The sequence below is a fragment of the Centruroides vittatus genome, unplaced genomic scaffold (genome assembly GCF_030686945.1).
Source record: "Centruroides vittatus isolate TY-2023 unplaced genomic scaffold, ASM3068694v2 scaffold_324, whole genome shotgun sequence".
Classification (NCBI taxonomy): Eukaryota; Metazoa; Arthropoda; class Arachnida; order Scorpiones; family Buthidae; genus Centruroides; species Centruroides vittatus.
This window is the reverse complement of record NW_027122701.1, coordinates 195688-212907: the sequence shown is the minus strand read 5'-3', so window position 1 is coordinate 212907 and position 17220 is coordinate 195688. Positions and strand designations below refer to the sequence as shown.

Genomic DNA, 17220 nt, shown 5'->3' with positions numbered 1-17220 from the left:
TAAGACTCAGTCAAAAGATACAATATGACGAGAGAGAGAGAGAAAGAGAGTGCACCAGTTCTGAGAGGATTTTTTAAAAATTTTATTAAAAAAATTCAATTTTGTATTGTTCACTTTATTCTAATGTAAAATAATAATATAATAATAAATTGTACATACTCCAATGTACAGTACATACATATTTAATTAGAATGCAAAGGTAGCCATAGTCATATGACAAAGTGTCAGTCTGCTGTGAATAATTGGAGTTCAAATCCAATTCAGTCACTCAAAATCTGGAATGGGTACAGATCAGAGGTATTGTTCCTCTGTTTGTCACTCATCTGAACAATTCGTATTGCAGGTCAGGTCCATCTGTAAAAGGCTAAACTATGGTGGGCCATATAGCTTGTGTTGGTTCTAGGAATTAACGAATAAAAATGAAAATAGCAAGGTTGAGGCCAAAGTTTTAAATGCAAAAATGTGTATGTTGGACATTCAGTGCCGCTTTCCTGTAAGCCTAGAAGTTTGACAATGGCATTTGGAATGTTGAGCATGATTCCACTGACTTTCCAAACACCATTGTCAAACTTCTAGGCTTACAGGAAAGCAGTGCTGAACGTCCGGCATACACGTTTTTGCATTTAAAATTTTGGCCTCAACCTCGCTAATATATTTTTCTTGTACTTTTATTTATTGTGGATGATTATAATGTTTAAATAAGTATCATCATCATTTTAAATTCATTTTGGAAATTTTTATTCAATTATTTTAGCATTTCAACAAGTAAAATTTTAAATATTTAATAAAAATTATTACTGTGAAATATTGTAGGTAAATAGTTAAACAATTTGTAATTCTATATTATTGACATTAAAAAGTATACAACAACTTGTGTGTAAAATTTTATAAATTTAAAACTTTTTATTTTAGCTGAAATGGAGTGATCCTGATGAAGAAGGTTTAGTCAAATTCTTATGTGGTGATAAAGGATTTAGGTATATATGACTTATCTATTTATAATACATGTGTTATTTGAAACTAAAAAAAAATAATTTATATATATGTATATATAAATTTCATAACCTTTTTAGTTTGTAGAAGTCTTTTGCTTTTTTTAGCTTATCTTTAGATCTAAAAATGAATTATAAACTTGGACTTAATCAGTTTAATTTTTGAACGTTTAAAACTTCTTGGCTTCTTGCCAGTTCCACAAAAAATTTGAATAGGCTTTTTTGAAACTTAAGACATATAAAGTAAAAGAATATTATAAATTAAATAAATATTGTTTCAGCAGAGTGTTCATATCTGTGGGCTCAATGCTTCTCCCTCTGATTTTTTTATTAATTAAAATTTATTTTTACTAGTTGCTGTGAAAAGTTCTGAAACAGAGAGCTGGTTGTACCAAGCATATCATTGATTCTTGCTTTCAGTCAATTTCCAAATTTTCATACAATGCATATTCTGCTAGTACAATAGTGTTTCTATTTATTTCTATATCATTCCTACATTCTTTTAACCTAACTGCCAAAGATCCAAAGGTACTGCCTAAGTAAACTTTTTACAAATCATATTTTTAAATTTGCAAATTAGTAAGACACATAAAGAATATTATTATTATTATTATGTTTATTGATTTAAAATTAATTCTTACAGTGGAGGAACAAATTAGTTACATAATGTTATTAAATATACATAAAAAGTAAATTATCACAAAAATTGTAAAGATTTAGAGAAGAAGGAGAAAATCTTAAATAAAGTAAATTTTGACATGTTGTCATTTTTCAAATGATTATACTTGAAATCTTCTCCTAGTACAAAACATTTTAGTTGATATATCACTTGACAAGATCCAAACAAATGTATTAAGAGATTCTCTTCCTCTTTACTACCACAATAACTACAAAACTTCTCTCTTGATATATTTATCCGATAGACTTAATAGATTTCGGATTATGTTAAAGGGCTAAGTTGCATAATAAGGCTTTTCGTGGAAAAATTAGTTTCACAGTTTAAGTAGTTTTTTGTACACCAACCCAGGCGCATTTCGAACAAGTTAACTCATTTAGCTGAAGTAGACGATATATCCTGATTCCACAGTTGGTCTGACTTAGTTTGAATTATAGCATTTAAGTGAGTTTGCAACAATGAAGCTGATCGAGTTGAAAACAAAAAGGAGTAGCCCAAGCTATCAAAATTTTCTTAACTGAAGCAGGCCAACTTTTCTTATCAGGTTTGACTGCTGTTAGCAAAACATTATAAGTAATTTGGTGCAAGTCATATGAGGGTAACTCCATAACTTTTGACGAAAACAGAAGAATAGCCTTGACAAATTTCAATTCCAATGGAGGTCTTCCTAATTCAAGACAAACTGCAGAGCTTGAAGCTGAACGTTCTATTTTAAAAAGTCTCTTAAAATATTTCATCTGTACTTCTTCTAGTTTAGACAGAAACTCCAGTCCCCAGACTGGGAATAAATAAGTCAACTTAGAACCAATAAAAGCGTCAAAAAGTTGAAAGATACTATTTATAGAACTTAGCTTCATTCATTTTTGTAGAGTAAGCATATAGCCTGAGTAAGACATATAAAGAATATAGTAGGACAGTTTCATTGTGTGCCAAATTTCATTTAAAAACAAACACACTAAAGATTCTTTATTTAACATCTGAGAAGAGAATAGCATGCAGAAAAAGTTCAAGTCAAATATTCTAAATCCATAGTTGACATCTCTGCTTACATATATTCAAGAAAATAAATATAAAATATATGTTTCTGATCTTCAAACAGTTTTTCCACTGTTCTATTCATATATATTTACATATATCTTGCTTGATATATCTTCTCCATTATTTTTTGTATAATTGTAATGGTGATAATTGAGTACAGTTCCAAACATCATGCAAAAGCTTATACATGTGGTCCATTTTAATCAATTCACTGGAATAACTTGAAAGATACACATCTTACAACATTTTTGCTTTAACAAATTTTTTGTAACCCCTTGAAGTATAAGATGGGGCTATTGTTTTCATCATAGATGGTTCTACAATTGGTGAAAATGGGGTCATCTTCATTTTCATAAATGGGAATTAATATCTTTCATTGTATATTATGATTTTGTATCAAAAACAAACAAATTTTTATCTAAAACATTTTTTCAAAAGATGTATGGTACCTATCAGAAGTTATGAAGTTTTATACAGCCAGTGCACAGTGCATACACAAATCTGTGGATCTGTGTGAAGTTTGTTGAAAAGGGAAGAAAATTGCTTTAAAAAATCATAAGGAAACTAGTATTATTTAGTGGAATCATTTTCTTTCAAATAGTGTTTAGGCATACTGAACTTCAAACTAATGTTAATATTTCAATTAATTGGTATTATTACTTAAAGATCAGTTGAAACACAAGTAATCAACCATTTTCAATGAAACCAGAAATGCTGAGAGACTATTATAACCTTTGTATGGAATGATTTTTTTTTTATTCATTTTAACCTTATTATAAAATTAAGGTTAGAATAATTATTCAGGCTAAGTAGCTCTGCAGAAAGTTGGTTCTTTTTTTCAGTTTTTAAATCAATGTAAATCTGAGTGATAGTAAAAATGAACATACCACTTTTTTATATACAGTGTTTGTTGTCCACTATATTATTACATTTAACATTTAATAAATGGTACTATGTCATTAGTAAGTGTGAACAGATGTTTGCACTTAAAATAATTTTTTTAATTGTGCTAGTTTTGGCCATCATAAGTACAGGTGGTTGTATTCTGGATATATTCTTTGCAAGTTATATAATACACTTTTTTAATGCATAATGATAGATGCACAAAAGGTTAGAAATCATAAATCTTTTTGAAAGTGAAATATCAATAGATAATCAAAAAGCTTTCTGATATAGAAGCACATTCATATTTCCTCGCAAGCAATTGACATTTAGTTTTATTATGTATGCCATACTGATCTATAGCATCACAATCATCCTTGTTTTCTATTAGTTATCAACTTCCTGTTTCTGCTTACAACAACAGAAGCTAAAATATTTTAAAATTCAATTTCTGAATTCTTTCTATGCTACAGAGGTGGAAAGTATTTCTGATTTTTGTTTGTGCATTATTATTTTTTATAGCTGGGAATGGGGGAGCTTTACAATTTATAAGAATGATTATTTTGAATGTCAATTTGCCAGATTAACCAAAAGGGCAGAGCACCCCGTCAAAAAGGCATGGGGCGAACACTGTACAGTGGAACCTTGCTTAATGAAGACCTCGCATAATGAGCAAAACAAACTGTAAAAAATTGACTCGCTTAATGAGTGATAAGGTGAGAGGAAGTCCCGGATTGTGCAAATGCTCTATCAGTCTGCGTTTAGCACTCATTCCACTAGCATGTTAGTGTTGTTTGTGATCACACAACCATAGCCCATTATATAATAAACACACTAAACGATATGCCAAATTCTTGGATTATGTAAAAGGTTATAATTAAATATTAGAAATTAATTAATTTGATTAGAGGTAGGCAGTTATGCTGCCATTTCAAATTAAATTTTAGAAATATCTAAATTAAAACTTAACTATTTATAATTATTAAATTTAATATGAAATGGCAGTATAATTGCCTACCTCTAGTCAAATTAATCAATTTCTAATATTTAATTATAGCCTTATATAGCCCAAGAATTTGGCATATTGCTTGGCATTTATCAGACATATTATCTGTTTCTTTTTTCTTTTTTCTGCAAATCTAAAGCATTCCAAGTTGGTTCATTCCATGCTAGAAGAAAAGATGATGATTCACACTCCACACTCCATGTATATTGTATAATTTTCTTTCAATAAACATTATACATAAAATATTTGAGTATTTTTTTGACATGGAACACATTATCGTATTTTACATTAATTTATATGAGAAAAATTGTTTCACATTACGAGTAAGATTCTGGAACGAATTATGCTCGTTAAGCAAGGTTCCACTGTATATGAGATTAATTTTCAAAGAATTAATATCTGGGTGCTGTAATAAATCCTTTTTAATATCAGATTTTCTTAAAAAGGCTTATATGATAGTTTTTCAAACTATTTTTTTTTTTACATATATGATTACTTGAAAATTTAGGCTTCAGATAAGTTATAAACACCTCACAACCTGATGTTATTAATCAGAACAAAACGATTGACAAAGTATTGGGCTAATAGCCTGATGCTTTCATTTGAAATCATTTGGTTCTGATTTCAAGTAATCATAAAATATTTCCAGAAATTTATTATAATTTTGAGTAACTACAAAGGCATTCATGTTTCCTTTCAATTTCTGAAATTACATTCGTTGCTTAAGTTTTGCACACCATTGTTTTTTCCATAACTCTGCAAGAAATCACCTGGGAGACATGAAATCCAGAATATAGACAGAGTAGAGTATTTTGTACTTAAAGGATGGAGAAAGTATACTAGTGCAAAAATAAATAGACCACATACAGTATGGAATTAAAGCCACCGTCTTATTGCAGTCTTGCACTGTTCATGCTGATTGCACATGTTTTGCATGCCCTTACATCACCTGTGATGTCATCTTCCTGCATACAAATCACCTTTCTACTGAATTGCATGCTCATTGTACTGTCGTAACACACACTTTTCTATGATTTCATGGCTGTCTGCTTAAAAATTATATCATACACCATTGCACACTAGTGTAGTTACTCATATATTGTTTGATCAGCTGAATTTTACATTTAGTAAAATTGGAATAGGTGCATAATTTAATATTTGTTGATAATTTTTTATTTTAAAATATATTTATTCAAATGTAAGATGCACTTTTTTCGGGTTTTAGTATATCTGAAAATAAGATGGGTCTTAGATTCATTGGCATAATTATTGACAAGTAGAATCCTGGGTCTTATTTTTGTCTTAAATATTTACTTTCACGAATATTATAAGTCAACTTAGCTCAATCTCAATAGTCTATTACAGTAACATTGTAAATACTGGATGAAAATCCCAGAGGAAAGTTGTGCAGCACTCTTTCAAGAAATGTTCCATTTCTGATGCTTTAAACAGCAATGTGGATTTATGGATTTTATGTAGAAGGATGCATCAAATCCAGTGTTGATTCAGAAGAACCTAACATGAAAATTGAAGAGGTTTCTGACTTTGTAAGTTATATATCACTGTTTTCTGCAGTCAATCACTAAATACTGAACAGATTTGTCAACTGAATCAGTTGAAAAAAATCTGTGGATGAATATGTAGAAATTAAGGTTCTTCTTATATTGAATGGCATCTTATATTTGAGTGAATACAGTAATAAAATATAATCTTAATGCATCACATTATAAGTAATTTAATTGTTTATTGTAATTTACATTTCAGTGAAGATAGAGTAAGAAATGGAACAAAAAAATTAATGAAAGGTCGTCATGGAAGTACACAAGGTCGATTGGACTCTTTCTTTAAAGTAATTCCATCAAGTCCTGTTAAAAGAAAAGTAAATAGTTTTTATTTAATAGATTTTTCAAATTCAATTCAAATTGTTTGTTAATAATTATAGTTTAATATTTATGTATTAAAAGTAGTATTTTATGCATATAGTAAAATTTTGAAATTTAAAATAAATATCTTTGTTTTTATACAGAAAGTTTTATATAACTATTTACCAATTTTACAACTAATGGATCATGGCAAAGCCAAATTTTAAAATAGCTGATAAAATTTTAATGCATGATTTGTAAAGAAATTATTGAGGAACTGGAGGAAGAATATTAAGATATGAGTTTTTATCTTAAATTACTCCAGCAAGTATTTAGTGAACAAGGATGTTTTCATTTATTTTTATTTTCTTCTATATCTCATAAAATTTAAATTGTATGTGTTCTATTTCTTTTAAATGTTTCTGTTTGATGACCATTGCATATTCAACAATTGGTGGGGATAATCATTATATATATATTTCTTAAATAGATATGGAAAAGATTTAGTTTAGTTCCTAGGAAATTAATATAGGATGCTGTTAGATAGAAAATTATGGGAAGAATATGTATAGGAGTTCTAGAATAGGATAGCGTGTTACAAAAACAGAGTAAAAGCTGATAAGCCGATACTTAATGAATCATTTATAGTCAGCGTAGAATTATATATATATATATATAAAATACAATCGCTCTTAGGGCTCCGGGGTATACAGTAGTCCGGTGAGAGATGACAGATTTAGACGAGAAATGGTGTACATCAGCTCTACTAAACGTTCCATCCAACAGGGAATCAGGGAGCAGAAATATGACATAGACCATGCTTTTTACATCCACCTATGCCACCAACCCAGATGTTCACGCAGAACTATCCAACACCAGATTTATAAATAGAGCATTTCATACTGACCCCATCAGGTCCTCAAAGCCCTTGAAATATACAGGGCCAGCTGGATAGGGAGATGTATAAACTCTAAAGACGGCTAAAGACATGCTTTCATACACTTGGCGCTATGTATGTGAAGAACAAGAAATAGCCGATGTTACATAGCACACGCATGTGTTCGAATTTATTTTAAAAACTCAATGTTCCTGCAAGAATTGTTCTAAGATTGGAAACCGGTTTTTTCTTTTAACCTGAAGCAGAACTCGGGTGAGGCCAAAAACGTTTGTTTTCCGAAGTTTAAGCAGTATGGTGATAACAGTTAAACGAGTGAGTATAAGAAAAAAAACTATTTAGTAAAGCTCATCGTATCTCAGTTACTGGTTAGTGGAGAGAGAACGAGTTACAAATCTTACATTATCTTACAGTTATTGTTTGCTGGTTTCATTGACTGATTTTGATGGTGGCTGGATGTCAGTTTTTTTACTCTTGGCATCTCCTTTCCCATTCCTTATCATTTCCTCAAACATCAAATTCCCTGAGAGCAGTCTTCTGATTCCTGTTCATGATCTATTATAGCTTCAGAACTGTACATGTGCACACTGTCAAAAACTCTCAATCTATCTCCCTAAGCATCCTACTCCCCATTTTTAGGCTTAGGCATGTTCAATCACCTGAATGATTTCAAGTCACTCAGTTGACAACTAGCCAGATATCCCATGCATGCATGTCCAGTTATTTTTGTTGTTGGAAAAACGATCCTTTTTTTACAGCAGTGACAGGAAGTCACTGCCATGATCAATCTCTTACAGATTAGAAAATGCAGAAAGATGAAATGCTTAGCTAAATGAGTAAAGTAACAGATGATTTCTGATTATCTTTCACTAAGTACAACTGATATTGGTGATAAAAACAGAGGAAGAATAGATTAAAATGATCAGATCATGTTGTGAGGAGAAGTAAGATTGTGTATATGAATTATAATTAGTTACTGTCAGTGTTACCTATGTTTTATGTGATGACCAAACATTTCTATCATCATTTTAAGAATAGCAGTTACGTCAAATTGTTTAAATATGTAACTAAAGTAGCTCTTTCAGTAGCTTAAAAAATAGACATTAATTCAGTTAAATAAAACTACTATTGGACATCCATAAGCAGCTGTTTAGTTTTCTCTAGTGTATCATGAATATTATTTCAATAACTGAATTACTTAATGCACAAATACACCAACAACTGCCGTAAATGATTGGGCTAAATTTTGGATAAATGATTATAGATTAGAAATAAATTTGGCACTAGGGTTAGGCGTTAGGTGCCATCTCTTATTAATTTTAATAATTATAATATTTAATTAATTTAGATTAAACTGGAAGAAAAGAATCGGCCCAAAGCGGGACTCAAACCTGCAACTCCCGCGTACCGTGCAGACGCGTTGCCAGTTACGCTACCCGGACCTTCGGTCTGATCTCCTCTTCCAGCATATATAAGACTAACAAGGGAGGGCACGACCTGGGAAATTCACTTTGGGATGAGACTTGGTATATAGGTAGTACTCCTTAAGGGTGTTCAATCCTCAAAACAAGAAAGCGCAATGGCCAGCCAATTTTGAGAAAAAGACCTTTAAAAATTTGAGCTCAGCTTTTGTACTAATAAGTTTCGCTACATCAGCAGCCACTGAGCAGCTCAGTCAATATCGTTCCGGGTTCTAATCACAGTCTCAATTATTTTTTTGTTTTTTTCTTTCTAAAAATTTTTTAAAATAAGTATTTTGAATATACTGTATATAAATATTAAAATTTTATTATAATAAATAATTTCATTTAAAAAAATGTTTAACACATATTAATTATTTTGTATTATTATAATTAAAATGACATGTAATAAGTGTATTAACTAATTATTTATAACTATTATTATTATGGAACAACAGTTTTCATTTATTATTCTATTGTATCAAATTTTTCAAAGGTTACTACTCTTATTATTTTACATATCAATGAAAATAAACAACTGAAATGTTCCCAAGTCCAACAGTATTATATAAATGAGATCCAATTTAACACTTCAGTGTAAAAAGTATCACATTAGACTGACATTTTTAACAGCAAAACAAGATTTTTCTCAAGGTCATAAAAATGCACATGGACTTATGGACTGACCTGAATATTCAGAGACAACTTGTGGAAGAGATCATAGTGTTCCGTGATATATCACACCATAATACAAATAGTTTCAATATTTTACAGTAAAATGTCTGTGAATGAAGATACTATCAGTCTACCAACAGTTGATGATGAAACTGCTGAAGAATTGATAAATAGTGATTGTTTAAAAGTGAAATTAACAGATGCATTTGAATATTGTAAAAGTTTGCTTGTAGAAAAAAATTTAATTGTATTGAAATGTTCTGCTTCAATTTCTGATGAAGCTATGTTGATGGGTGAGGAAATTTACAAAAATACTGTGCATATGTTGGCTGAAAAAAAGTTTTGTAAGCGATGAAGAGCTTATTCATACTAATGAATAGTGTGAAGAAGTATATTTTGAGCAAGTTAAAGCTGATATTTCATCTGACGAGTATGAGCCCAATGAAAAGAAAAAAAGAGAAGTGGAACATATTCCTTTGGATTATAAAATCAAAGTCGTTAACATTGCGAAAAAAACATCCTACATGGAATTTGAAAACATTGCAAAAAAAAAGAGTATTTATCCAAATGGGAAGAAGAAATAAAAAAAGGAGGAAATAAGTTTGATAAATATGCAATTATTGGTTCTTGGACATATGATCGTTTTGTTGAAGCCAGACAGAATTATCAACAAGTAACTACTAGAAACTTGCAGCAGTGGGCTCTATCTGCTGCAGGACAGTTTAGAAATTTTGAATTTAAAGCTTCTGAACGATGGGTAAAGAAATTTAAAAGCACTTATAACATACGTCAATGAAAAATAACAAAATTTGTTTCGCAAAAGGAAACAGCAACTTTAGAACAAGTTTTGGATTCTGCAGCAACCTTTCGGAAGCAGAACCTAAATTTAACAAAAATTTCGTCATTAATACTGACCAGACAGGTATGTTGATATAAAAAAAACTTAAAATTATGCTCAATTTTAATTGTACACTTATCCATTTTATATAACTAATGCTATTATCATTTATAGGGTGCTAGTACCAATCTACTTTGAATAGGGGACTTGCAGAAAAAGGTAGCAAAACTGTATTTGTTAAACGACACGATATGAATAAAGTGACAAATTCTTATACAGCACAATATGCACTCACCTTATCTGGAAAACTATTACCTCAGGTATTTGTATGTCTTCAAGAATCAACCGGTAAATTTGGTCCAAGAGTGCAGAAAATGGTGGAAGAATACAAACAAAAATATAAAAATGTTATAACATCATCATCAAACTCTGGAAAGCTTACGACAGAATTATATATTGAATTCCTTCAAAACTGTTTAAAACCTTATGTGGGAAAAAGAACAGTTTCTTCTACTTATCGACTCTTGGCAAGGACAAACAAAACCTGAATTATTTGATGAAATCTTTCAGATGACAATGAATTACCTACTTGCATGATTAAAGTGATTCCTCCAAAGTGTACTCCTCTCGTTCAACCTTGTGATGTCTATTTTTATAGACAAGTAAAAAATCTAATCAAAAATTTTCAAAATTCTGCTTATTTAATCGAACAAAATCGAGAAATAAATTCTCAAGAAGACTGTATTAAAATACAATCAATAGTTTGCCATCAATTGTTGTCACCAATTTTTGATAAAATGATTAGCAGTGTACCAAGCAAATCTAAACTTGCTGAAGACAGAGAGATATTCATGAATATGAATGAAGTTTGTTTTCCAACTGATCTTCTGAAAGAACATTGCTCTTGTAAGCATTTGTCGTGCTAGATGCCAAAAAATGTATTGTTTCCCATGTTTCTATGATAATTATCATTCAGATTTTTGTATGTAATAAAATTATGTGTAAAAGTAACAAATGACACAAACTAAACTTTTTACTTCCTATAATAACCATTTATAACTATTATTATTAATATACTTTTTAATTACACTGTAATAATACAAAATAATTAATATGACATGTAATGTGTGTTAAATAATTTCATTTTAAATGAAATTATTTATTATAATATAATTTTAATATTTATATATTCAAAATACTTAATTTAAAAAAATTTTAGAAAGGAAAAAAATAATAATAATTGAGACTGCGATTAGAACCCGGAACGACTTGGCGGTAGCCAAGAACGATATCGACTGAGCTACTCAGCGGCTGCTGATGTAGCGAAACTTATTAGTACAAAAGCTGAGCTCGAATTTTTAAAGGTCTTTTTCTCAAAATTGGCTGGCCATTGCGCTTTCTTGTTTTGAGGGTTGAACACCCTTAAGGAGTACTACCTATATACCAAGTCTCATCCTAAAGTGAATTTCCCAGGTCGTGCCCTCCCCTTGTAAGATATAACCATCAATGTTTATATCTTAGTCTAACGGTTCTAATCTATAATTATTTATCCAAAATTTAGCCCGATCATTTACGGTAGTTGTTGGTGTATTTGCTTATGATATCAGGTTTTGTTTGATGTATGTTTGTATATATATACCTTGCCAGTGTTGCAATGGCCAACTGAGTGCCTTGAATGGGTGTGTCTCCAGTCAGTGCCGTAATAACCATGTATGGTTATGTCTTAGTCTTATATATGCCGGAAGAGGAGATCAGACCGAAGGTCTGGGTAGCATAACTGGCAACGCATCCGCACAGTAAGCGGGAGTTGCGGGTTCGAGTCCCACTTCGGGCCGATTCTTTTTTTCCAGTTTAATCTAAATTAATTAAATATTATAATTATTAATTTTAATAAGAGATGGTGCCTAATGCCTAACTCTAGTGCCAAATTTATTTCTAATCTATAATCATTTATGGCAGTTGTTAGTGTATTTGCTTATGATATTGGGTTTCGTTTGATGTATGTTTTTTTACTTAACGCACCTTTAACAGTAGAATCTTTAAAAAAGATTGCTAATGTTTTTGACCTTGCATCCTCAGGCATGGACACTTGAAAGATGAGTGCTCATTTTTTTGACTGTCCATGCCTAAGGATGGCCCATTAACCATGTCAAAAATATTAGCACTCTTTTTTAAAAATTCTACCGTTACCACAGTGGCTAGTACATTTGACATTATTTCAATATATTTGAAAACATTTGACGCAAGTAATTTACTGTATTTTGCTAATATTTTACATTACCAGAAGAACATATTCTTCATATCTTATTTAAATATTAATTTTTTTTTCAGGTGCAGCAACCATCATTACCTTTAAAGAAATCTAAAACGTCAAACCGAGGAAGAAGTAAAAAAGCAAAATAGAGTATTTTGTTTATAAATTGCTGAGAAAATTCTGAAAAAACAATTTTTTTTATTCGAATTAGAAATTCAAATCTATTATCCTGTTTAATCAAATTTTATTTTATTGTATTATGATGCACCTGGTAATTTGAAAATTAATTCAAATACATATTTGAAAAAATTAATAAGTGAGAATTTGTTAATTGTCAGTTTCAATGTGTTTTGAATTTTACAACTATTTATTAATTATGTTGCTTTTGACACTGTATACAAACATTCAGTTAGCAAATAACTACTGTGTATTCTTATTTATGACAAATAACATTGTATACAATATTTTATTATAATGTTTATTGAAAATCTTAAAGATCTAAACTTTACTCCTCTTCCCCAGTTAGATATTATCTTTAAAGATAAAAAAATAAAAAAAAAGCTTGACCTGTAACTCAATTTCCTTTCTTGTGAATTTAATGATACTGTTTATCCCAAAAGTTCTAGAAGTAGGGTATGAGCTAGACACTCTTGGACTTTCCAGATGTTGCAGAATATTGAAACTCATCAAATTTTAGATATGACATGGAACATAAAAACCTGACTTCGACCATCTGGACATTATATATATTACTCAGCACATCTGGACAGACTTTAATAATAAGATTCCAGACATAAATGCTATTCTGAAAAACATATTCAGAAGTTATTTTTAATGATTATCATATTGTGTGGATGTATGCATAACATTATATCTCTAACGTTATTATTTTTAGAAAATTTTTTTAAAAATTTCAAAAAACAATAACATTAAAAATGTCTTTTCACACCTCTAGAAATAAGTTTCATGGCACAGTTGACCTTTCTTTAGAGGCTTCTCATCTGCCTCAATTTGTAAAACATTACATCATCCCTCTAGCAATGGCACTATTAAATATTATTATTATGGCACAATATTATTGTGACTTCGGGGGATGCTGAAAGAGTCGAAACCCCACTCGATTGACACCAATATCCATGAAGGGAGGATTATCCGAAATAGGCACAGTTTATAATATCGCGACTGAGCGCGGAGACGTTCGGAGAAGATCCGAGTCGGTGACGACGTTTGTCCGGCAGATGATAAGAGACTCCCCTGAGGGGGTGGAAGGAGTGGCTTTTATAGTTTTTGCCTGGGAAATTGGTTACGTGATCGTGAGCGGATGACGATTTGTGTCATAGGTGTTCCCGGGACTAAAAACATATGACGAGTTCGAACGTTAACCGTCAACAATCCTTTGTTCTCAACCAGATCCAGCTCATCTTGCAGCCCTAGTTTATAGTTAAATGGCCGGGGACGCATATTTGCTCGTCCGGGACCGTTTCTCGACAGGATGTTTATATTAGGGAAAAATTCCTAAAACAAATTATTATAAAAAGTGGATCTGGTAAAATCCAGATCTCACATTCTTATTATTATTCATATATATTTAATAAAATGGCTAGGACAGTAAACTCAGAAAATTTACAAAATATTCTCAAAAGAGAGAACACATTAATTTATCATGTCTTTTGGGACAAGAGTTGCTGGGTCCATGCTTTTCACTTCCAATTGGGCTACTTTAACTGCGAATCACACCTTATTTCTTGGGGTTGCAGATTGTGCATTTTTCGGCTAATTTTATCTAGTTTACATTTTGAACTTAATTCCAAATAACCTAAATACCTGCATTTGTAGCCCAATTTGGCAATGCTGATTTTCAACACAAGTTATCACTGTCTAGCAATTGATTTTTCTTGTGAAACCTTTTGTGGGGTACTGAAATATTAATAGTAAATGGGGAGTGGTATGCAGATTTATTTTCAGCCCCTAAGCTGCTTTTTTTTTTGCATGTGATCAAAGTTGATAGTTATTAGGCCCAGAAAAAGCATTTCAGATATTGATTGATCTAATTGTAAAGTATTTCCTGTAAGTGCTGAAAGCAGGAGAGAAGGTTTAAGAAAATTAGTTGCAGGATATGGCAAAGAAGGTATTGTTACAGATATACCTCGAGTTACATCGTTTGTCATAAAAGTATATGGAAAAATAATAAGTTTAAGTCATTTTATTCGACTTTACATCCGTCCATCACAAATATCGAAGTCGTAATATCACTAGAAAAGTGTTAAAGGCACATAAAATCATATTTAATTTAATTTAATGTTAAATAATTTAAATCAATACTTACAATGGAGGAACAATTTAGTTACATAATGTTATTTAATATACATAGTAATAAATTATCAAGATTAACAAAAATTCTAAAGATTTAGAGAAGGAGAAAATCTTAAATAAAGTAATTTTTGACATGTCCTCATTTTTTAAATGATTATACTTGAAATCTTTTCCTAGTACAAAACATTTTAGTTGAGATATCACTTGACAAGATCCAAACAAGTGTATTAAAAGATTCTCTTCCTCTTTACTATTGCAATAACTACAAAACTTTTCTCTTGATATATTTATCCAGTAGCCCTTTAACATAATCCAAAATTTATTAAGTCTAAGTTGCATGATGAGTCTTTCCATGAAAAAATTAGTTTCACAGTTTTAGTAGTTTTTTATACACCAACCTAGGTGCGTTTCAAACAAGTTAACTCGTTCAGCTGACGATATATTGTGATTCCACAGCTGGTCTCACTTAGTTTGAATTATAGCATTTAAGTGAGTTTGCAACAATGAAGCTGATCGAGTTGAAAACAAAAAGGAGTAACCCAAGCTATCAAAAATATTCTTAACTGAAGCAGGCCAACTTTTCTTATCAGGTTTAACTGCTGTTAACAAAACATTATAAGTAATTCGGCACAAGTCATATGAGGGTAACTCCATAACTTTTGATGAAAACAGAAGAATAGCCTTGACAAATTTCAATTCCAATGGAGGTCTTCCTAATTCAAGACAAACTGCAGAGCTTGAAGCTGAACGTTCTATTCTAAAAAGTCTCTTAAAATATTTCATCTGTACTTCTTCTAGTTTAGACATTTATTTCCGGTCTGGGGACTGGAGTTTCTAAGTCATCTTAGAACCAATAAAAGCGTCAAAAAGTTTAAAGATACTACTCATAGAACTTAGGCTATATGCTTACTCTACAAAAACAAATTAGGCTGTCTTATTCTGTATGTCTTTGGCTATTAAATCGAAATGATGATTATATATACCTGAAGAAGAAAAATGTATTCCTAGGTACTTAAAATATGACACAAAACTAATTTCAGTAGCATTCACAAATATCTTATCAGATTTAAGTAGTCTACCACTGTTGCGAAAAACCATTCCCTTCGTTTTTTGTAAGTTAACTGTGACATCATTTCTTTTAGCACAGTTAACTAGCAGAGAAAGTTTTCGTTGCAAACCCATTTTTGAATCTGCCAGCAGAACTACATCATCAGCATACTTTAAGCAATGCAGGTCAACAGATTCTCCAAGAGCAAATCCCAAAATTTCAGAGGCAGAAAACAATTGTGGTAAATCGTTTATATTATTTATTAACAATGGGGCTTAAAGGTACCCCGAGGCAACCCCACCACCAGAAATGACAACCTTAGTATTTGCCAGATTGCCTCTCACATGATATCTTGTGTTACAAAATAAATTTTAAGTAGCTTAATGAAGTTGAAACTCCTAATAAATGTAACTTTTCCCATAAAATATTAAAACTGATTCTATCGAAAGCCTTTTCCAAATCCACAAATATCGAATAGATTTTACATCTTTTTCTTGACAAGGTATACTGTATTAAACCGTTAAGTATAAAGATGTACGTGGTCCCTCTTCCTCTAACAAATGCTCCTTGAAACTGGGAGATAACATTAAATTCTATTATCCATTGATTCAACTGATTGCCAAAATTCCAGTAAACAACTTTCTAAAGGTATTTAACAATGCTATTGGATGATAGTTTTGAGGATTTAGTTTCTCCCCTTTCTTGTAAATCATTTGCAACAACACATTTTTCCAATGCTCAGGAAATTTTGATGTTTCCTTAATCTTGTTAAATAGTTTGAGTAATTCTAAACACATTTCATCAGGTAGGTATATAATAAATTCATTTTTTATTCCATCCATATCAGGGGATGATTTTCTTTTAAGTTTGCGAATTGAAGTTTTTAACTCAGAGAGTGAAATTGGATCATCTAAAATAGGAGAGACATTATCACGGTCAAAATCAAGAATTGAATCAGAACTCGGATGGCAAAAGTTATATTCTAAAAAACGTTCCCAGTCATGAAGAGGAATTTGATTATCAGATTTCTTTCTCCTATTAAATCTATTAACAATAGACCAAAACTGTATAGATCGTGCAGACTGCAACTGTCTACGTAAAATCATATTAAAATATGTACATTTACAGTAAATGTTAATATAGTCATCATAAATCCTAGAGAACAAAACATGAAAACATCTGTTTTTGTGCTGTCGTCTTATTTAGCGGTCTTTAAGTGCTCATTATTGGCGTTCCACAGTAGTTCCAATATCTACCATTTGGCATCATCGCCAGTGCCAC

The 17220-nt window shown here is 30.8% G+C and overlaps 1 protein-coding gene across 1 annotated transcript in view; it reads left to right on the top strand.

Moving 5' to 3' along the window:
- Fen1 (flap endonuclease 1) overlaps positions 1 to 12909 on the top strand; it is a 44801-nt gene extending 31892 nt beyond the window's left edge. Inside the window, exons 10-12 of the mRNA XM_067286005.1 lie at positions 913 to 977; positions 6359 to 6473; positions 12656 to 12909. Coding sequence (XP_067142106.1) covers positions 913 to 977; positions 6359 to 6473; positions 12656 to 12727 — 252 coding nt within the window. The 3' untranslated portion in view covers positions 12728 to 12909. The remainder of the gene's footprint in view (positions 1 to 912; positions 978 to 6358; positions 6474 to 12655) is intronic.
- Positions 12910 to 17220: the final 4311 nt, after the last annotated feature.